This window comes from Leucopleurus acutus, assembly GCF_964270905.1.
Source record: "Leucopleurus acutus genome assembly, chromosome: 16".
In the NCBI taxonomy this organism is placed as follows: domain Eukaryota; kingdom Metazoa; phylum Chordata; class Mammalia; order Artiodactyla; family Delphinidae; genus Leucopleurus; species Leucopleurus acutus.
In genome coordinates, this window is record NC_139158.1 from 47,717,049 (window position 1) to 47,740,098 (window position 23,050).

At 37.3% G+C, this 23,050-nt stretch overlaps 1 protein-coding gene across 1 annotated transcript in view; it reads left to right on the forward strand.

The window, feature by feature from the left end:
• Window positions 1-23,050, forward strand: part of ESF1 (ESF1 nucleolar pre-rRNA processing protein homolog) — a 58,583-nt gene that overhangs the window by 32,922 nt on the left and 2,611 nt on the right. The window contains exons 10-13 of the mRNA XM_082857560.1: window positions 10,492-10,613; window positions 13,131-13,218; window positions 20,521-20,603; window positions 22,555-22,701. Of these exons, the coding sequence (XP_082713686.1) occupies window positions 10,492-10,613; window positions 13,131-13,218; window positions 20,521-20,603; window positions 22,555-22,701 (440 nt within the window). The remainder of the gene's footprint in view (window positions 1-10,491; window positions 10,614-13,130; window positions 13,219-20,520; window positions 20,604-22,554; window positions 22,702-23,050) is intronic.

Here is a 23,050-nt window from a genome sequence, read left to right on the forward strand (position 1 = left end):
AACACTATGTATGTATACAGTTTAAAGGAAAAGAATAAAATGAACACCTGTGCCTCCAGCTTAAGAAAGAACATTACCAACATATGCGGTCGCCTGTGAGACTCCTCTCTTATACCCTCTTCCTTTCTCTATCGGAATAAACTATGAAACTGCATTCCATATTAATCATCCCCCTTTTCTATACAATAGTTTTACCACCTATGCATGTATCCCTAAACAGCCTATATTTAGTTTTGTTAATTTTGAAGTTTATAAAAGCATCCTCTGTGTATTCTTCTGTCAGTTGCTTTTTGCTGTTAACGTTCTGTTTTTGAGAGTTATTCATAATCCATATGTGAAGACATGGTCCGTTAATTTTCACTGTTACATAGAATTCCATTATAGATATATCATAGTATATTTGTTCTATTGCCGGTTATTGTGGTGTTTTGCTATTATAAACAATGTCTTTGTGAATATTCTTGGACTTGTCACCTAGGTATATATTGAATTTCTTGGATATGTGTAGAATTTCTTGGTTGTGCAGCATGCTCACAATTACCTTAACTAGGTCATGCCAAATTGTTTTCCCAGGTGCTTGTACCATTTTACTCTAACCAGTAGTGTGAGTTCCCATAGCTCTTTATCCTCACCATTAATTTATATTGTCAGGTGATTTTTTGCCAATTGAGTATGTAAGTAATGGTATCTCATTATGGTTTCAATTTGTGTATTACTCTCAAATATTTGTTGAGTTCCTGCTCTGTGTGCCAGACTCTTCTCTGATAGCACTGAACAAACCAGACAAAGATCCAGGCCTTTGTGGGGTCTTACATTTTAGTGTGTATACATTGGGGGAGAGGGGATGAAGGGAATTGGTAAACAAATAAATAGGTAAAATAATCAGATGATGATTAAGGGCTATAGAAACAAAAGGATAAAACCTGGATGGGGAACAGGAAGTTCATGGGTGGGAGGGGGTAGCCATTTAAAAAGGACAGTAGGGGAAGGCTTCATTGAGAAAATGACATTTGTACAAAGAGCTAATGGGAAAGACATTGCACCCTGTGTGTTATCCTGGGAAAGAACATTTCAGGCAGAGGAAGCAATAAATGCAAAAGCCCTGAGGGGAAAGCATTTCTGATTTGTTCAGGAATAATGAGGCAGAATGAGCCAGGGAGTGGACAGTAATAGAAGGTGAGGGCAGAGAGGTGCCCAAGTCACAAAGGGTTTTGTAGACCTCTGGATGGACTTTAACTTTTACTTGAAATGCAGTGGGAAATGGAAGTGATATGACCTAACTTACGTTTTTAAAGGATTGCTCAGGCATTTGCCTAATTACTAATGAAAAGAATATTTTTTTCCTGCTTTCTTATCTGTGAAATACCTGTTCATGTCTTTTGACCATTTTATGTAGTGTTCTTTGTCTGTGTTTTAGTGATTCATAGGTGTTCTTCCTCTGTTTGGAGTTCTTCCTATATTTTGGGCTTGTCTTTTATCAGCCATATATTTTGCACATAGCTTTTCCTAGTTTGTGACTTTTCTTTTTACTCTCTTCAGAGTGTCTTTTGAAGAACAAAAATGGTATAGTCAAGTTTATTAAACTTGTCCTTTTATTCTTATGTACCTCTAGTTCACATAAGTGTATTCATTATAATCTCTGGATTAAGACACTCTTTCATCATTGGTCCAGCATGACCTTCTTTTATTTATTTATTTTTAGTAAAAAGTAAACCCACTATAAAAGCTAGAATTGTGCAACAACTTAAATTTATCCATCTGATCTCTCCTGCTTCCCCATAACTAAGAATAACCATCATCCAGATTTCAGTATTCACTCCTTTGCTTTCCGTTGTGTATATTTTCATCTAATTTATAAGTATTTCTGAAAAGTCTGGATGCACAAAAAGGAATGAAGTACTGATATATGCTATAAAGTGGATGAACCTTGAAAATACTATGCTAAGTGAAAGAAGCCAGTCACAAAATGCCACATATTTTATATGAAATATGCAGAACAGACAATAGAGACAAGAAATAGATTAGTGGTTGGAGGGTGGGGGGGGGGTGTCAGAGTGTCCTGCAGGGGAGAGAGATAGGGTTTCTTTTTGAGAAGAAGAAAATGTTCTAAAATTGACTCTCGTGATGGTTGCATATATCTGTGAATGTACTAAAAAACATTGAATTTTATTCTTTAAATGGGTGAATTATATGGTATATGAACTATATCTCATTAAAGCTCGTAACTTTGTTAACACTGATGGGAGATGGGTTTGTATCATTTGGGACTGATTTTTGACTTTTAAGTCCTTGATTCATCAGGAGTTGATTTTTATTTTTTTTTGGTATGATATAAGGTGGGAATCCAATTTCAACTTCTTCTACATGGCAGATGTTTTTTATCCTCTTCCATTTATTGAATAATCTCTCCTTTCTCCCAGTAATCAGACATGTCACCTCTGTCAGGTACCAATATTTCAAAACTGTGTGGATCTATTGGTTGGTTCTCTGTTTTATTGGTCAGTAAGTTACTCTGCCTAACCCTGGACCTGTAACACACTTCCTAGAACTGGATAAAGAGCACTAATGACCCACACACCCACCCCCTCCCTTAGGCCAGTTGGTGTGAGCGCTCTGTGAAGAAACCAAACGCTGCTGCCACCACCACCAGCAGCACCAACAAACACTTGAAGCTGCCGCCTTGTGCAGTATCTTCAGGGGAGAGCCAGGCTTCAGTTAGAGCAAGAAGATGAAGAAAATGTTGAGATAAAATAATTGAGTTTTTACTGATGATGTACTGTGAATTCCAGGGAATTTAGTGGTAGAGAATTGAAGGGGGTGGGAGATAGTGACAGAGAGAGTGGATGTATAGTTAACTTCTGAGGATTAGAACATGGAAGATTAGGGGGAACCTGATGTTTAGGAGCTTTTGGTGGTGACTAAGATGAATAAGGGATAAAAGTCACAGAGAGATTATTCCTGCTGGGTTCAAGATTTTGGTGGTGAGGCTGAATGCTGAGGATTAGGGAGGGAAGGGTATCTGCTGTTGCCATGGATGCACCGAGCTGGTCACCTCTTGATCCTTTTCTGGGGAGGGGCAAATTTACTGTGAACTCAGGGCTTCCCCTTGAGCCCTATTGATGTGAGTTTACAGGTAAGGAAGCCTGTGTAACTAAAGAATACACTTCCTTAATTCCAGGGCCCAGGGGCCCACTTCTGAACCCTGTCAGGAAAGGGTTGGCCTTATTCCACAGTGCTGTCTTTTATCCCTGGCTTTTAAAATACTTCAGTGTTCTAGAGTTTCACTATGATATATGTAGGTAATTTTTTGCTTGGTACCTTTATTCTTGCTTAGAATTAATTGGATACCCAGAATCCTGAAGATTAGTAACTTTCCATTCATTTTAAAATTCTGGGAACTTCTCATCCATTTTCTCTTAAAATATTACCTTTTCCTCATCTTCTCTATTTTCTCCTTCTGGGAATCCCATTTGATATGTGTGGTACCTTCTCATTCTGTATCTAACTCATAGTTTCCATACCTTTGAATCTGTGCAGCATGCTGGGTAATTTCTTCAATTCTGTCTTTCAGTTCATTAATCTTTTCTTTACCTCTGCTGTGTAACTTGGTTGACGTTTTAATTTCAGTTATGTTTTTCATTTCTGGAACTTTTTTTTCTTCCCCAAATCTGTCTCATACCTTTCATAATCTTTTAATTTCTTTTGTTTTTTTAAATGTGCTGATTTTATATTCTGTTTCTGTTAATTCCAAAATCTATAGTCCTTATAGGTCTGACTTATTTGGTTTTCAGCTTACTCTGGTTCATATTGAATTTTGATTGTGATCTAATTGTTCTTGGATCTTTCTTTACCTATGGGAATTCTCAGAGGCCTGAGTCAAAAAAATACTTCTTTTAGAGAGTACTTGCCAGGTACCTAAGGGCACTTCCAATCCTGGACCTATTGAAACCAAATTTTTGGATTAGGGTGTTTGGGGCCACACAAATAGTGTGAATTCTAGCCACAAACTCATGGATTTGTGGACTTGTGGTTATAAATTCTCTGGGGGGAAAATGTGTTTTTACTTCCCTTGTTCTGCCCATGGCCAAAGCCCAAACAGGCATGTATCCCTTCTAAATTGTTGGAGGAGGAGCAGCATCTACTAAAGGATCCTGGCTTCGTGGTAGTGGTCTCTGGGACCTGCCATCATGATCGGACTCCAAACTTTGCCTCCTGCCTCCTTGGCTAACAGCCCATTAAAACCCAAGATCCATGCTAGACCGGAGCAGATTAGTGCATGTCCCCAACGAAAATTCCCTACTTCTGAGCTAGTATAACATTTCTGTTTGAGCTTTCTTATTTTGACTAAATTCCAAAAAATTGCCTTCATTTCCTTACGTCTTACCCATTCATTAAAGTTTTCATTTTTCTGCCTTGTCTATAAACATTATGTATAAAAAATAACAATAGATCTTCTTTGCCACAAATTAAAGACCAGAATAGTTTCATCAGACTTGGCCAGAATTTTACTTTAGTATTAAGGACAGCTTGCTATTACGTACATTGTGATCACAAACTACTTGAAAGGCAAAGAAAACATACAAATAAAGTACAGACAAATACAGGAAACAATAACTCCCTAATGAAGCCCAAATGTCTTGTATTTGAAGTCAGCTTTTTAAGAACATTTGATTCTAAGAAGCAGGGACAGGTTGATTCACAGTAAGATGAATATACTTGCAAATGGAAGACATCATTCTACAGGAGAGTAAAAGGAGATTCAGAAGAGGTTAGAGAATGATAAGCTCAAATTCAAGGCAAATACAAAACAGTTGCTACCCACTGAAACAGCTTTTAGACAAAGAACAACAACAAAAAGCATTAACATTTCTTCATTTAGTACATACTTTGAGAGTGTCTCCTATGAATACCTCATTGACTGTTTTAGGAGAAAGAGAATTAAATGCTATATGAGAAGCCATTCCCAGTCTAAGTAGCTTACCTATACTACCCTTTTATCCTTATTATATTTATTATAGCTGTCTGTATTGTTTCCATATAGTAGATATAACGGTATTCTAACAATATTAAGTGCATACAAGGAGCATTTGTTGGCTCTGAATTTTGCTATTTACTGTTATTCCCGAGGCTAGTTGTTATTTTACTTTTTAATTTCATGAACTGTTGCTCCCTGTCTGTAAGGTTGGGAACAAATTTGACTCATGTATCGTTTCAGTTGCACTTCCATTCATTCAGCAGACATTTATTCAGCATGTGCTGTGTACTTGGCCCTCCACTAGCCATAGGGTTACCTTTGTGGGGGGAAAAAAAGCAAGCCGTGGCCTCTACTGTCATGGAGTCTGCAACCTAGTAAGGGTGATAACCATTAATAATAGTTAAAAAAAATAATCACACAAACATAAAATTGCAGCTGTGATAAATAGTGCAGAATAAAAGAATATGGTACTGTAAGAGTTTAGGAGAGAGGGATTTACAGAAGTTCGAATTATGAACCAAAGTCTGAACAATGTTCTAAACAAATCTTGAACCAAGTTCGAAACACTTAAAATCTTCATCTTTAAAAACTACAAAGATTGATAGTTTTGCTATCTGATATGCTTTAAGGATAAGTAAATGTCTCCTTCCCTCTCCCCACACCATTGGGGAAAACTGACTAGTTTGAAAGGGTGCCTTTGATGTCAGTGTTCCTCAGGGCATGGTTACACACAGAGTGAATTCCAAGTTGGGAGTTCAGTTGGCGGTGGTAGTTAGTTACATTTTAAAGGGTACTTTTGGGATTGAGTGTTAACATTGTCTCATTTAAACATACAACATACATAAATAAAGACTGAGCCATAAGTGTTCATAAGTATTCTCAATGGATCCTAAGTTCTCACATACATAAAAAAGTGCCAGTTTCAGCCTATATCAGAAATCTTAAAACATGTATTTTGTTTTTATAAACAAAACTAGCCATGGTACCTAGTTGAGTTATTTTAAGTTAATCATGTCCTGTCCCTTGAAGACTTCAAAATTTCAAATGAGCAAGTTCAGAAGAAATGTATATTCTTACTTTAGTGGATTTTGAAAGGATATTTAAAAGAATTTTTGTGTGTATGCAAACTGCCAAAATAAGTCTGAATGAATTGCGCTTAAGTTATTATTGTTATAATTCAGTCATCTGTGCTCATGGTTGGTTTTAAAAGAATTTTTCACCCCTTATTTGTAGGGTTATTGATGTTATTTTTAACTAATTCAGCAGTCCTTGCCTATATGCTTAAATTTTTAAAAAACAAACGCACAAAACTAGACATTTATAATGAAGTTGTTTTTCAGTCACGTAGTGGCTGCTCTCAAATGAAGCTAAAAGTGTCTGAAGAATGTTCTTGTGCATATGCCAGGAAGCTTCTGGAATGGGCATATTTTTAAGAATTTAGAACATAAACAGCTGTGATCCGTGGCAGGAGATTTAAATGACCTCATGATGACAGCAAGAACAAAGCATTTTTAAGTTATCATGGTGGTGTGTTAATTCATTGCAATATGTTTGTCATTCTACTATTTTGGTGTATTAAGTGAGAGCCAGGCAAAAAATTACAGACTGTATTTAACTGAAGATACTATTTCTTTATTGTTGTAAACAAACTAAATACCAGAAAAATATTTCCCAAGAAGAATATTTCATGAATTATTTAGAGCCATAGGTCCTAAAAAAAAAAAAAAATGCATGAACCACTTTGGGATAAAGGCCATTTATTTAGATCCTAAAGTTTTGATTCATTTTCTGTTGGAGAGACTATGTTCCAAACATGAAAGATCAAACAGTTGGCTTGAAATAAGAATTCCTCCTTCAAGACAGATCAATTAAGTGCTTATTAAGTACTTACTATGTGTCTGGCACTATGCTAAATATTATGCAATACAAAAGAAGGTGACTTCAGCTGCCTTTGTTCTAGTTGGAAAAAAAGGCATACTCAGTTGAAACTTCTAAACTAAAAAAAGACATTATTATAATCAAGTACCAAACAAAAATAATAATTTATGTGATACAAATAATGAAGTAGCCCTTCTCTTCAGAAATGACTTCTAATGCTTAAAGAACAAGAAAGGGAGAATTGTTTCCAATCACCTGTCCTGAAACAGATCTATATCACCTTTTGGTTCCCTCAGAAACAACCTATGGTATCTTGAACTAATGGTGACTGAAGTTTGACTCAGTATCTTTTTCCTACTGTAACTGAGCATGACCCTATGGGGCCTTCCTAAGACAGACCCCTCCCCCATGTCCTCTGCTTTAGCTCCTCTCTGAAGTACGCAGGTAACAGTATATAATGCACATTTCCTGAGTTGTTTTACAGATGTTAAAACCCCCACCAAATGGAAGAAATTAACTATTTGATGACCATGAGCACATAGCCCCCAGACCTACTGGTGCCTAAGGATTGATAATGTTAATGCCTATGACAGTACCCCGTTACCTCACCATCAGCCAATCAGAGAATTGTACACGAGCTGATCACATACCCTGGGATTCCTCTCGCTCACCTTGCCTTTAAAAATGCTTTGCTGAAACCCATTGGGGAGTTCAGGCTTTTTGAGCATTAGCTACCCTGGACTCCTTGTTTGGCACCTGCAATAAATGCTGCACCTTCCTTCACAAAAAAATGAAGGAAGGGAAGGGAAGGGGAAGGGAGGAAAAAGGGAAGGAAAGAAATGACTTCTAATCATTGTCTAGGACAGTGGTTCTCAACTAGGGGTGATTTTACTCCCTAGAGGACATTTGGCAATTCTGGAGAGATTTTTTTATTTTCATAACTGGGGGCTACTGGCAGCTAGTGTGGAGAGGCCAGATATATTGCTTAACATTCTGTAATGCACAGTCCTTCACAACAAAGAATTATCTGGTCCAAAATGACAGTTGTACTGAAATGAGAAACCCTGGTGTAGAACCTACAAATGTCAGTGATAAGTTTTGAAATAGTGGGAAATGGACTCCCGTCTTCTCCTAGACCTCTGTTGCCCTGGTAATGCTGTTTGCCTGAGGCCATTTGGATCCTTACATAGAAATGAGCATTGAGGATTTATAAACTTTTGAACATTGTATGCAAGTTTTTCCAGTACAGTGTTTGAGAGAGAGATTCCATAGGTTTTTGGGTTTTTTTTTACATTTTATTATTATTACTTTTTAAATTATTTATTTATTTATTTGGCTGCACTGGGTCTTAGCTGCAGCATGCGGGATCTAGTTCCCTGACCAGGGATCAAACCCTGGCCCCCCGCATTGGGAGCGTGGGGTCTTAACCACTGGACCACCAGGGAAGTCCCAGAGATTCCATAGTTTTTATCAAATTCTAAAGGTATCCATATTCCCCAAAAATGTCAAGACCCAGTCATGTGTGGAGTAGTTCATAGAGATTGAGACACATTAAAGTAATGTTCTAGTCACCTAAAAGAAACAGTAACACCTTTCTTAGCATCATGCCGAGATAGAAGCAGAGTTTAAGTTTCAAGGATTAAAATTAACCAGAGAATACATTTTGGCGGGGGGGAAAAACACTCTAAATATATTACTTAATTTAGTATTTTGGAGTAATAAAATCTTTCTTAATGTATGAGGAAATTAGAATACCTTAAGGATTATTATTTAAACATCATATTTAATAACACAATACTGTGCATTTAGAATTTGAGACTGGACTGTGTGCTGACCCACAGGCATAATATATAAATTGTTTTATTTTGCTGTTCGAACTCAACTTGTTTTGTCAGGATTTGCTTCTTTCTCCCAAATGAGGATCCAAGTTTACATTTCCTAAGGTGCTGTGTATCTGTTGATTCAGTCAGAGATCTGGACATGTTTTATACAGTTCACATTTCTCCTGAAAACTGTTTAGTAAAGTGATTGTGTTTTTCTTATAAGAAACGTTTTTGAATTGAGAGTTGTGTTTCTGATTTGGCATCCCGTAAATCAGAGTATCCCATAAATCAGGCATACCAGCAGTATGTCATGAAAACAAATCTACATAACCTTGAGTATGCATATACCTTAATACTTTTCTAACTTACAGAAATTTAGAGATTAAGTCTTGGCTTAAGAGCCAAAGAGGGGACCTTATAGATCATCTGTTCCAGCTGTTTCTGCTATTCTTTGGGGCTCAGGACCCAAAGCACCACTTTTAGCTGTTTTGTGTATTTGGACTTCTACCAAATATTTTCTTTTAGGAGAAAAAAGGTGTATGTGGGAGGAGGGATTTGCATGCTTCTGATCCAGACTAACCTCATTTTGCAGATAAGGAACCTGAGGCCCAAAACTTTAGATTTTATTCGTGGGCTATACGTTTCTTTATTTTATATCAAACCAGCATTTCACATGTATCTGGTAATAGTATAGAGGACAGTTAGGAGTTAAAATTGTAGCTGTATGGCTTCCTAGTTGTGTGTTCTTAGGCAAGTTGCTGAACGTTCTCAGTCTCAGTATACTCATCAGGGGAAAGGGGAATTATTATATGCTTAGGATGGTTTTCACTTTCTTAGAATTTAGAATGTATCTGGAAAGATAATCTGGGTTGACCTTGTCTCTAGATTCATTCCATTAATTTTTTAATGGATTTTGTGTCCTCTAAATGTTAAAACTCCCTCTCCCCAAACCCAACCATGACCTCCCCAAGACACTACAAAGTAAAACAAACATCTGTATTATCAAAGGGGATAACACAGTGGTCACGTTTCCTTTACTTTGACAGTAATGAGGTCTTCATGAACTGATAGATGAGCCTTGGGGCCTTTTCTTTCTTCTCACCCCACTCTAGTTGTTTCATAAGCCACCTAGACACATGAATCAGGAACTGCAGAATATAATGAACAAGGACCTTGAGAGATAACTACAAGATAGAATAATATCATTGAAAGAACTTAAACATACAAGGTGGAATCTGAACTTGATACTCCTTTTGATCTTAAAAATGTGGATTCACAGAGTGAGTTCTTGAGGAGAAATTACAGGAATTCTTTCTTCCTGGGGCATTTCAACAGGGATTGCCTTACTAATCAATTTTTGTTAGTCACATGTAGTTTCCAGGGAATACAGTATTTTACTTGGGCAAAGAAGCAAGTAGAAATAATTATGTTAAAGACCACTTACCTTTTGTTACCCAAGATTAATTAGTAGTCATATCCTGAGAAGATTTTGTTCCAGAATTTTTCTTAGTGTCTCAAGCAATTCAATTAAGTACAGAGAAATGAATTTTGAGCTTAAATAAAGGAGTTTTCTTTAGTAGCTTGACCATATATTTATTTGCTGAGTTGGTTTGTTCATTTCAGTTTGGTTAGGTTTATTGTCATTTGTTGTTGGGAAATAGCTTTGATATAGATTGATACTACATTACTCTGTGACATTGTAGTGTTGCATTTTATCTTGTTACTCTAGTAAATACATGTAAATTACCCTTTTTGGTAAATTGCATTTTTCAGTGAATGAAGCTTTTAAACTAACTTATCTGTGTTTTCTCTTAGGCCTTAAAGAAAGTGCAGAAGAGATGGTCAAAAACAAATTGGAAGGAAAGGATAAACTGACCCCATGGGAACAATTTTTAGAGAAGAAGAAAGAGAAAAAAAGACTGAAAAAGAAACAAAAGGTATCAGTGATAATCATGACTGAATAATTCCGAATAATTATTGAGCAACCACTAAGTATCAGAAGGTACCAGGTGCTTGGCATCTAGTATCTCATAATGTGACCACTCACTGCGGTGGGTGAAGTGTTTTCTGCAAGGCTGCATAATGATACACGAAGCCTGTATCATTTAACCTAACTGCCTTGCTCTAATATTTTACATTTATGTGCTACCTAAATAAATGCATAGTTTAGTCGATTTCTAGATGTAAGACAGTTTGATTCTATTCTGTGTTTTTGAGGAAGAGAGGTACATACAGACATTTTTACTTGAGGATGTATACATAGAGAAATTTTCAACATGAATGAAATTTTTTCTTTGTATTTCCGTTTCTCAAGCTGCGTTTTTCACTTTTCAGTATTATTTTATTGTATAGATCTTTTAACATCATATTGTCATTAGATTCCTTTATCAGGGATATTTTCTCTGTGCTAATATGTTGTCTGTGAAAAATCTGATTTGACTCCTATCATTCAGGGATAACATCTTTCCAGAGTTAGAGTCCTTAGTAATAGCAGAGACCACTTAGGGTTTTTGCCAATAAGAGTACTCTATCTTGTCAATGAAATGCAGCATTCTAGCAATGCATTTATTGTCTTAAGATGGTATCACTAATCACAGAATTTTACAACTTTTAGGAATCTTAAATGATTAGTTTTAGTCCAACCCTGACGTTTTATAGTTGTAGAAAATTAAGTGATTCGTCTGAGGATACACAGCTTGTTAATGGCCAAGCTGAGACCAGAAACCAGATCTCTTGCTCCAGTGCTCTTGCTACTGTATTGTGTTGTTTCTCTCCGTATGATGTAAGCTTGTGCTTTTGGTACAAGAGCTGTAATATTGAAAGAGGGCTACAAAATTGAATGATGCAATGGAGTGAGTTTTGAATTCCTGTTATACTCAGTGTTTTTGGAAATGGATAGTAAAATGAGGAAATGAGGTAAGAGCCCTGCCCCCATTGATATGCTGCCTCTCTCAGGCAGTAAAATGTCTTTTAAGTGGAATAATTCCACAAGTTATTAAGCCATCAGTTTATTGGAAGACTTACAAATGAGTCTTTATGGGGTCAATAAAGTAGTCATTCTTTTCTGAGATCTTTAGCAGCTATTGTCTTTGATTTTCATTTGGTGCTTTGAGTATCTTCTGCTTTAACGCTTTCCCTTCATTGGGCTTAGACTGGACTCATTTTATCAATAATATTAAAAATACATCAGTTGAGTGCCCAGTTTGTTCTAGACTCAGCTCTATACTGGACTTGGTGATTCCAGCAGATCTCTTCCACCTCCCGAGGTTCTTCACATATAGAAGAGTTTCAAGAATTCAAGTTAAAAATACTTTTTCCCCTTTTCCTCTTCGTGACTTCAATTTGATATTGAGGAATTATTACTAAAGAAATGAATATGTTTATACGCCATAGTTGATATACTATAATTTAGATCTAAAAAACAGTTTAAAAAAATGTGAATAAATATGTGGTTAGCTATATAAGTATTTCATAATCTTTGTTAGAAACATCATATTACTGATGAATCGGTTATAATAGTTTGGTGAAAAAGTTCTTAGAAGCCCTTGTTCTTAAAAGGATAGTAATATCAAAATGAATATTTTTTAGAGCTTGGTGGGTCTTCTTCAGCATGTAGGATGATGTTTAGCAATGTGCATTCTAAATGTTTTTGTTGAAACGACTCATGTTTTAGATTCCTGGGGATAAACTCAATCTGGTTAGTCTGATCTCAGTTTGCATATGTTCTGTGTATTTTATAGACTTGATTTTTAAAATTTAAATATACTAATTTAGTAAACTGTTCAGATTTGATTAGGGAAAATGTAACCAACAGATGTGCTTAAAAATAGCACAAAAGTTTTCATGAGTGGATTATAGATAAAACAAGGTAATTGTTGAAGTTGGGTGATGAGAACGGTAAGTTCATTATCATTTTCTTTAAATAAGCAGCAGATGAATTGCTTTAATGATTTAAAAGATAACCCACAATGCAGTACTTCAAGCTATTGATAATCACTGCCATTTCTTAGTTTCGTGAGAGATGAGACAGGCCACCTCTCTTCACTGATCACCCATCTCAAAGTATTCTTCTCCTTGAATGTCTGTATTTTATTTTTGTCTCTTTGGCACTTCCTATCTTGAATTACTATTACTATTACTATATATATGTCTGTTTATGTGTCTATAACTTCTTTTAATAGATTGTAAAATTTTTGAAGACAAAAACCATGTATCCGATAACTTTCATTTCTCTCAAAAGCCCTACATAGTTCCTGCATTTACTAAGTATTCCATAAGTATTTGTTGAACAAACAAAAGAGTTACTCAGGAGTTATTTTATAAACTGATCCATTTAAAAAACTATTTTAATTTTAGATTGAACTGCTTGATTTAAAAGAAGTACGGTTTTTCTTGACGCTTGTATATTTTGGTCCTTATAATAAACTGTATGTATTTTTATATTCAACTTTAAGGCTCTTGCTGAAGAGGCCAGTGAAGATGAAGTTCCCTCTGATGTTGATATGAATGACCCATACTTTGCCGAAGAAGCTAAAAAAATAGGTAAGCCAGCCCATATTTGTAGTTTTCACTTGGAATCTAAAGTCCGCCTGTGTGTGCCTATTCACACATACTCTTTTTCCTTCTGATAAACACTTTGTTTCACTAAAAAATAAAAAAATAAAAAATAAAATTCCTAGAATTTGTATAGCTCCCTAGTGGCTTATAAGCAAGTTTGTCCTATGGGATGTAACCATTGATCGGATTAGGAGGGGTCAGCATGCCCCCTGTACATACAAGAAATAATTTCATTATAGGAAACTTTGGGTAATATGATTAATTTAACAGTTTACTGGAGATGCCTTTCTGGGAAATATCCTTATAGACAGATTGACTATAAAAGGATGAGGAAAAAAAGGAAGTCATATTTTTGAGTGCTTTCACTGCTTCATTATAACACATCCATTCTACGTCTCTCTTTGCACAGACTATGAAGAATTGAAAGCATGGAATAAATTTGTTTATATATTTGTGGATATGTGTATGATTTTTTTTAATTTTTACATGATTTACATGTGTGAAACAGGGTTTCATTCATAGTATGAAAACTTTTCGGCTCAAATAGACAAAAGCATCTATGTTTCATTTTATCCCCTTTTCATTTATTCTGCTTCATTATGAGCTTCATTGTAGCTGAAAGCCAGCTTCCTCCCCTTTTTCCTTGAATCCCTAAACTATCAGGTATCTGATTTCCTATATCCAGGGAGCTTTGTTTCCATTGCGCATGCACCAGTCATTCTTTCCTGAATGCTTTCATTCTTACCTTTTTGGTATGTATAAATTGTGTGTGTGTATAAAAGTGTGTGGTAAGGTTCAGGCCATACTTGGACAAGTCAGTGCAGGACCACTGTAAGCATTTTCCATTTGTTCTCATGCATTTTGCTTCCCCCTGCTCTGCATACCACACACATGAACCCCAAAGGCTTGTTGCTGGAGCAACTCCAAGCTGGCATTGTAAAGAGAAGGATTTTATGAAGTTTCCCTGCTTCTTGTCCCTTGTGACTAGTGGGCCAGAATAGTTCTCAGCAGGAAAGTCAAAATTGCTCAAAATTATTTCTTGGTTGTTATAGCCTTTTATCACTGACATTCTATTGATGAAAAGGAGATCAAGATGAATAAAGTCTATTATAGGATGTGAGATTCTTAGGAATTGGAAAGGGAAATGGAAACTTAGCATATTCTGCTTTTTATCATACCTGAGCAGTCATTTCTAGAAGATGATGGATTTTAGCCTTATCCTCCGATTTCAGGAAACCAAGTTTATAACAGAGAAATGCGAAGCATTATAGTTTCCTTGTTCTCATTCCAAAGTGCTTCATTTGGCATGTGAAATCTGGTCAAACTGCAGAACTCGGGGTAGGATTCAAAGAGTAAGTTAAATAGCTTGGTGGCTTGGGTAGCTTGTTTCTTGGAATCAGCACATTTAAATTGTGAATAGTTTTCCCTAAAGTTAGTATCCAAAGTTCCAAGGGAAAATGCAGATTACGTTTGCTTGCTTTTGATATACTTTTGATTTCAGCATACTTTCTAGGAATAATTATTTATATCTGGGCTTAAGGGCTTTAAGGAAAAAGAAAAACAAAAGAGTGAATTTTTTTTCTTTTTAGATAAAGTTAGGACTAAAAAATGGTATCTTGACATGTTTATTCATTCTATCAATAAATATTTTTGAGTGCCTACCAGGTGCCGAGCACTCTGCTAGGCTAGAGATACAGCACTAATAATAGAAGCTAAGTTACATCCTTTAAGTAGATTATAGTTTTAGGGAAGACATGCTAAACAGGTAAACAAATAAGAATATTATGCAAATATGATCACTGTTTTAAAGGAACTAATAAATAGGGTAATACAGAGCATATAACTGGGAGGAAGAAGGAGAGTAACTTTCTTTATATAGGGTCGGCAAAGCAAGCTTCTCTGAGATGGTGACGTTTGAGCTGAGACCTGCAGAATGAGAAGGAGTCAGGCAGAGAGAGTTGGGGGAAGAGCATTGCAAATGAGAGGAAAATGGGTAGAACAGCTATGAGGTGAGAAAGAACTGGTGTCAGAGAAATGGAAAGATACCAGTGTGGCTGGAGCATGGTTAGAGGGGCAGTTTGGTATAAGGCCAGGCTGGGACACAGGATTGACCCTGCAGGGCCTTGTGTCACGGTGACAAATTTGGATTTTACTCTACTGACAGTGGGAAGCCGGTGAAGGGTCTTAAAGCAAGGATGTGACGTGATGTGGTATGCATTTTAACATACTACTGTGGGTCCTGCAGAGACAACAGATTGAAGAAAGGCATTGGTGAGAGCTAAGAGACCAGGCTTTTGTAGAGGTCTAGAGGTGATGGTTGGTCTAGACAGCACGACGGTAATGGAATTGGAAGGAGAAAAGTAAATGGGATTCTAGATATATTTTGGAGGTGGACTTGCCGATCTTTTTATTTGGATAAGGAAGGCATTTAGCATAACTCCTAGATTCCGACTTAGGAATCGGTAGCCTCTAAATAGTATTTCAAACCGTGGAACAAGGGGTAGAAAGCATTGGTAAGAGAGGGAGGTGCAGGTTTGGGCTCTGAAGTCAGGAGGCTGCGTAAGGTACTCTGTCCTCCTGGAGAAGGTACTACCTGGAAGGTAGGGGGAAAGTTTATGAAACAGAAGGAACCGCCATGAAATAGGAGGAAAAGCATTAGTGTTTGGAAGGGTGTATAGTTCAGCTCCATGGTTGAGCAGGACAGAGACATTTTAAGCCAGGATACCTTTGCCCTAGGCAATCCCAGAGCTAAACTTACACGATCTTCAAAATATGGAGAAATTGAGTTCAGTTACTGATGCCAGACCTGGTGTTTGGCTCGGGTTAGGAACCAATATGAGTACTAGAAATCTTTTCTAATTTTTCCTTTTAAGTTTTTACCCCCTACCCTGTAAATTTGCTATAATTTTTCTATTTTTTCTTTAAACTGCAAACTCAGTATTAGATGAGAGTTTTGAAAATGTATTTCTAGAATGAGTTAAAAGTTATTTTTTCTTGTAGAAATGAAGTATTGGAGAAATTTGCTTAGTGCTAATTGCATAAACTGTTTGATAAGATTTTGTTTTTGAAGAAGTAGGAGTGAAATAAAGTACATCACATGTTAAATATACCCTATTAGAATGTATCCTTTGTCTTGACAACTTTAGATATTTGATAAACCACCATGAAAATCTAATAATAAGGCACACATATTTGATTCATTCAGCCAGTATGCTGGGTGCTTACAGTATACTGCTCATATGTAGTTTTACAGTTTACAAATGCTCTTATATGCATTCTGTCCTCTAATCCAAACTTTAGCCCACTTTATAGAGGAGTGAACTGAAAACGTGGTTGAATTGCACAAGGGCCAGTTGTAGATGATAGAACCTGAATCCTAATGGCTCCCTTTTACTTTTTGTAACTCTACAAGTGTGTTGTGTAAAGACCAAAGCCAGAGCCAGGATCCATATGTATAAGAGCTGGACACAAGGACTTGCTAGCTTTCCAAGCAAAGCCAGAATGCCTCGGTCCAGAGGAAGATTATCTGATGATGGACAAGTGATCTTGGGTGCAGGAACTTGCTGCTAAAGAGTAAATTGCTAGGGGGCTTACCACTCCTGTCTGGTCAGTATGGAGAGCAGTCTGCCCTCCAGTGAACTCTCTTAACTGCTCTCTCACAAGAAGCTCTCAACTGAACACTCTGGAAGAACTTTTTTTTTTTTTTTTTTTTTTTTTTGCTGTACGCGGGCCTCTCACTGTTGTGGCCTCCCCCGTTGTGGAGCACAGGCTCCGGACGCGCAGGCTCAGCGGCCATGGCTCACGGGCCCAGCCTCTCCGCGGCATGTGGGATCTTCCCGGACTGGGGCACAAACCCGTGTCCCCTGCATCGGCAGGCGGACTCTCAACCACTGCGCCACCAGGGAAGCCCTGGAAGAACTTTTTTATGGGAACAATTCTCTGACATTACAAGTAATGGAAAATGGAATTTCTTTTACAGATACTCCTTTTACAGATCAGTTGTTTGCAGCACATCTTTTTCCATGGATGTATTGTTACCTTTTTTTGCTTAAAGGGATAGTGGCCTCAGTAAGGCTTGTTTAGTTTTTGGGGGTTTTTTTGCGGTACGCAGGCCTCTCACTGTTGTGGCCTCTCCCGTTGCGGAGCACAGGCTCCGGACACGCGGGCTCAGTGGCCATGGCTCACGGGCGCAGCCGCTCCGTGACATGTGGGATCTTCCCGGACCGGGGCACGAACCCGTGTCCCCTGCATCAGCAGGCGGACTCTCAACCACTGTGCCACCAGGGAAGCCCAGATTTTTTTTTTCTTAACTATAAAACCCTAACACCCAATTTCAAGTCTCTGTTAATATTCAGCTTATTAGAATCATCTATATGTCCTTTTTGCCACAGTCCCAGGAGATGTGGACTCTTACTTGCCAAAAGATTCACTGAAAAATAAAGATAACGTTTCAGAACAGGGACTTTCATTTCCCTAGTACTCTTCACTAAATTAGGTCTGAAAGCTTTCCAAAGGGAAAATGCCTTTTTTTTTTAATGCTTTTTTTAAAAAAATAAAGATATGCCCACCTAATATGATCTTGTTAACAGTGCAGAAAGGGTCTCTACACATTATTTATCTTCTGACTAAACAGTTCAATGTAGCACACAGTAAATTCTTCATGAGCAAAGAAATTTTCATCACACTAAAATTGGATATCATTTTTAGCCCTGACCATCTTGGAGATTTTTTTCCTCTCTTGCTGCAGTCTTCCTTTCAAGTTTATTTTTATGGCTTTTCACCAGGTTGTTATAAAATCCGGAACAGTTCATTGTGGGCTCTTTGAAATTATTTCCCACAGCTGTATGTGAAGATCTTTATCTCCTTTATGTATTAATCATATACAGCCTGATTTTTTTCCCCTGCCACAGAATGATCTTCTGCATATGTCACTTGTCCATTCACTTCAAAAGGAGCTATTGCCTTAAGAGAGCAGAGGTAAACTTAGGGTGTGGGAGTCAGACCCTAAGAAAGTGGACCCTTGATGATATTTATATGTATAAATACGTGCACATACTTACAACAGAGAAAAGGTTATAATCTTAAAGCAGATACATCATTCCCTGAAAAACATTTGAGATAGGAGCACTATCTCACTTAGGGGAAGGGCTACATATAATGATATTTCTTCTTAAAAGTGCAGACAGACGCCGTGGTAGCAGTGAGGGGTGAACGAGGCCACACTTATGTGCAGGTGTGTTCTCTCAGCTGGGCAGGGCTGCCTTAGTGCAGCAGGGCTAGTGCACGTGGAGCAGCTTCTAAAGCTTCTCTCTACTTCCTGTTATCCCCCATTAGCTGCGGTTGTTCAGCCATCATTATATGTTCTGTGAATTTTACTTTATTATTTTACAACAAAATGCATTTTAAATGGAAATGGCTCTTCCAGGGAGAATGACATTTGATAGCGAAGGGGTGAAGTATGGGTGATTAACAGAGAGCCTGAGCTGGAGTGCTCGGGTTTGAATCATGGTTCCTTTACTTACTCACCTTGAGACAAATTGCTTAACCTCTCTGTGTTTCAGTTTCCTCACCCACAGTGTGAAGATTGTAATAAATAACAGAATCTACCTCATAGCATTGTTGTGAGGACTAAAGCAGTTCCTGTATAAAATGGAATAAAACAGCAGTACTTTCTGGTGCCTAGTAAGTGCTGTAGAAGCATTAATTGTTGTTAATACTTTAGAGACCATTGGTTTCTCTGCATTTGGAAGGAGAGAACTCAACTTATCCAAATAAGACAGTGTCCAGCAGCTCAGAGAAGGTTGAGATTGTGTAATAACATTCTAGAGTAACAGAACATGTCTTTGTGGATTCTGAACCTTCTTACTCTTCAGAGTAGTTCTTCATACTTTGACACCAATTCTCCCTGAACCCCTCCCAACAGACAAAAAAAGGAAGAAAAATCAAAGCATCTGCATGATCACCAAGGAACCCAAGATACCTTATATATGTATAGTCAGACTATTATAACAGTGATAGCAAGCAGTTTATAGCACCATGTGCCAGACATTAAGCTCTTAACATTTTTTAGTGTATTTAGTCATCACAATAACCCTAGGAGGTAGGTGCAAGTATTATAATCCCCACTTTACAGATAAGGACACAAGCACAAACTGCTACAGCTAGAATGTAGTTGAGCCAGAATTTAAACCCAGGCCAGCTGCTCCCGAGTCAAGTGCCCTTAACTGCGTGTATTACTGCCTCATCTAACACCTTGTGTTCTCCAGAAGTCCCTGAGTGCCTGAAAATATAGTCAGTTTTCTACTCAGGAGCCAGTTTTCCCATGAGTAATTTTGTTTAATAATAATAGAACCAGAAAGTTAAACAAAGATCAAATTTATCTTCAGAGAAAGAGAAAGGGTTTTGTTAAACTTTTACTTACAGGTAGTTATCGTCAAATTGTCATTATAGAGATGAATTTTTCATTTTGCTGATGAGTTTTAAGAGTTTATATATTAAAATTACCTGTGTTTTGTTTTTTTTCCCTTTGTGATTTCTCCTATTATTCTTACGCTAAGAAAACATTCCTTCTATTTAAGATCAGGTAGCTGTTCCCTTGTATTTTCTCATAGGGTTTTTTTCCCTAATGTTTAACTCTTTAATACATCTGCATTTTATTTTCCTGTAAATTATGCGATGCATCTATAGCTCAAATTTTTTTTTGCAGAATAATACAAATTGCCTAGCACCAGTTATTGAATAATCCTTTCTTTTTCCAGTGATGTATGATGCTACATTTTATTACATACTAAGCCAACTGTTCTGTTTTTCTCATTATGTAGTACAGTGTTTTTATTTTCACTTTGTAGTACAGTTCAGCACACTGTATTACATGTATATCAAATCTATCTTGTTAATCTTTGTAAAGATTTCCTTGAATAGAATTTTATTAAATGTATATATTTTGTCATGAGTGGATGTTGAATTTTATCAAGTACTTATTCTGTATCTGTTGAAATGATCTTATGATTTTTCTTTTTTAGCTGATGTATATATAATTATACATGACTTTCAGAAGAAATTCCTTCTTTGTAATATTTACTTATCCCCTCCAGACTATTATTATTCCATTCATACCCATAGTCATCTAAGTAATATTTTTTTACTTTCTTTAGTTTCTATATATTTATTGATAGATACCTTGCATTTTTGTTATAAACAAAATTTTTAAAATAAAATAGTATAAACAGATAGTTGCTGTGATAGTCTTATAATTTTTAACCCTCCTATGTTGGTTTGTTGTGCCAGGTATAAAAGAAAAGAAGAAATCAACAAAATCTGCAAAAGATGGCACATCTCCAGAGGAACAAGCTGAACTAGAAAGACAAAAGGTAAGACATGGTCATGGTTACATGCTTAGTGGATAATTGATATGTACAGTTCAAGTGGAGTTATCCATGTGTTTCCAGTATCCCTAATAAAAAAAAAAAAAACTTATTTTAGTTACGAATTTATAAATAAGAATTTCAGCAGCATAGTTTTTTTTGTTTTTGTTTTTTGCGGTACACAGGCCTCTCCTGTTGTGGAGCACAGGCTCCGGACACGCAGGCTCATTGGCCATGGCTTACGGGCCCAGCCGCTCTGCAGCACGTGGGATCCTCCCGAACGGGGGCACGAACCTGCGTCCCCTGCGTCGGCAGGTGGACTCCCAACCACTGCACCACCAGGGAAGTCCCAAGCATAGTTTTTTTTTTTTTTTTTTGCGGTACGCGGGCCTCTCACTGTTGTGGCCTCTCCCGTTGCGGAGCACAGGCTCCGGACGCGCAGGCTCAGCGGCCATGGCTCACGGGCATGTGGGATCTTCCCGAACCGGGGCACGAACCCGTGTCCCCTGCATCGGCAGGCGGACTTCAACCACTGCGCCACCAGGGAAGCCCCCAAGCATAGTTTTTAAATGTCATCTTTTTACCAAATTTCTCCAACTAGTATCCAGCTAGTACAAAGTTAAAATTTACCTCAAACCCAAGGCATGTCCCTTTGTGATTAAGAGGAAAATATCTTATTATTAAAAACGCTTACTATAACTGAGACCAAAAAAAAAAATATAGTACTATTAAAACCTTAAAATAATAATGCCAAAAAAAATAAAAAAAAAAATAATAATAATGCCACAAGTTTTAATTCAATTTAATTCAAAACCCTTACTATAAGTGAGACCAAAAAAAAATAGTACTATAAAAACCTTAAAATAATAATGCCGTAAGTTTTAAACCCTGTAATACAGGGTTTGCTTTATGGCTTGTTCAATGCTCATTTCTCTCTTTTTATTATTGAAAATAACATAAATTTAGTGTACAAAATTAGTCTTTCTTGGAAGTGTAGTGAACTTTATGCTTCAGTGCCTCCAAAGATCCATGGCACAGAGTAATATGTATTTTTTCTGAGACAGGAATTGGAGTCAACAGTGTTCACAAGACTGATGTTCATAACACTGTCTAGAAGGGAGCCTGACTGGTCACCTAAACTCTGCATCTTAATGCATGTTTTACTGCATGTGCAGTAATGTTCACAGAGTTAAGGAGCAAAAGAAAACCTTTCTTTTGTAGAAAATGGCTCTAAAAAGAAAGCCAACTGCGGGTACTGGTGGTGGAAGGGAGACATAATTAAAGCAGTCTAAAGTGGTAATGGAGGAAGATTCACAGGAATCTCATAGCACACTCTGTATTTTCTCTAGTGTACATGGTTGTTTACTTGATTCTTGAAGGTTTACATTTAATCCCATGGTCAGTAGAAAATACCTATTTAGTAGAAACAAGCATTATATTAGATTACAGAAGCAAATATTAAGATCCTGCCTTCATAGAAATGTGTCAACATTGAAGAAGTAAAGGCCAAAAAAAAGGAAAAGAAAAAAGGAATTCCTTGTTCCTAAAGCATGTTTGGAAAGTCTAGTTTGTATCACAAAATACTACATGTTTGCTAGATTTAGTGTCTGCTTAAAAAGAACAAACTGAAAATGAGAAATTTTTATTTGGGGGACTTGAGGACTCTTATTTCTACAGCCTACTAACCAGTTACACTAGGTGAAATATGGTCTGGATTTTAGATAAAGCTTCCTGCTGTCAGTGATGTTGCTTCTAAAAATTATACCCATTACTGTACAGAGATCTCTGGGTTTCGTTTTGAGTTCTGGTAATCCACAATCAGTTTACGGATGACAAGTGTTATCCCGGAGCATTGGTGGCTCGGTTCTCCTTTCCTGGGGGGATATCTGTGCCCTATACTCCTGTTTAGGGAAAGAAAAGCACTGTTGTATATTTGAACTCTTTTTTCTCTCCACAGGCTGAAATGGCTTTGCTCGTGATGGATGAGGAGGAAGAGAGCAAGAAACACTTCAATTATAACAAGATTGTGGAGCACCAGAATCTGAGCAAAAAGAAGAAAAAACAGCTTATGAAGAAGAAGGAATTATTGGAGGATGACTTTGAGGTAACCAGGGACAATAGTCATTATCTTCTTAAAGCTGGTGTTATATCTAAAGTCAGCTCTGGAGATAAAAATTGAGCGTCTTAGGGCTTCCCTGGTGGTGCAGTGGTTGAGAGTCTGCCTGCCGATGCAGGGGACACGGGTTTGTGCCCCGGTCCAGGAAGATCCCACATGCCACGGAGCGGCTGGGCCCGTGAGCCATGGCCACTGAGCCTGTACGTCCGGAGCCTGTGCTCCCCAACGGGAGAGGCCACAGCAGTGAGAGGCCTGTGTACCGCAAAAAAAAAAAAAAAAAAAAAATTGAGCATGGAGCCAAAGCTACTATCTTTCAGCCCAACACAGCCAGTTCATC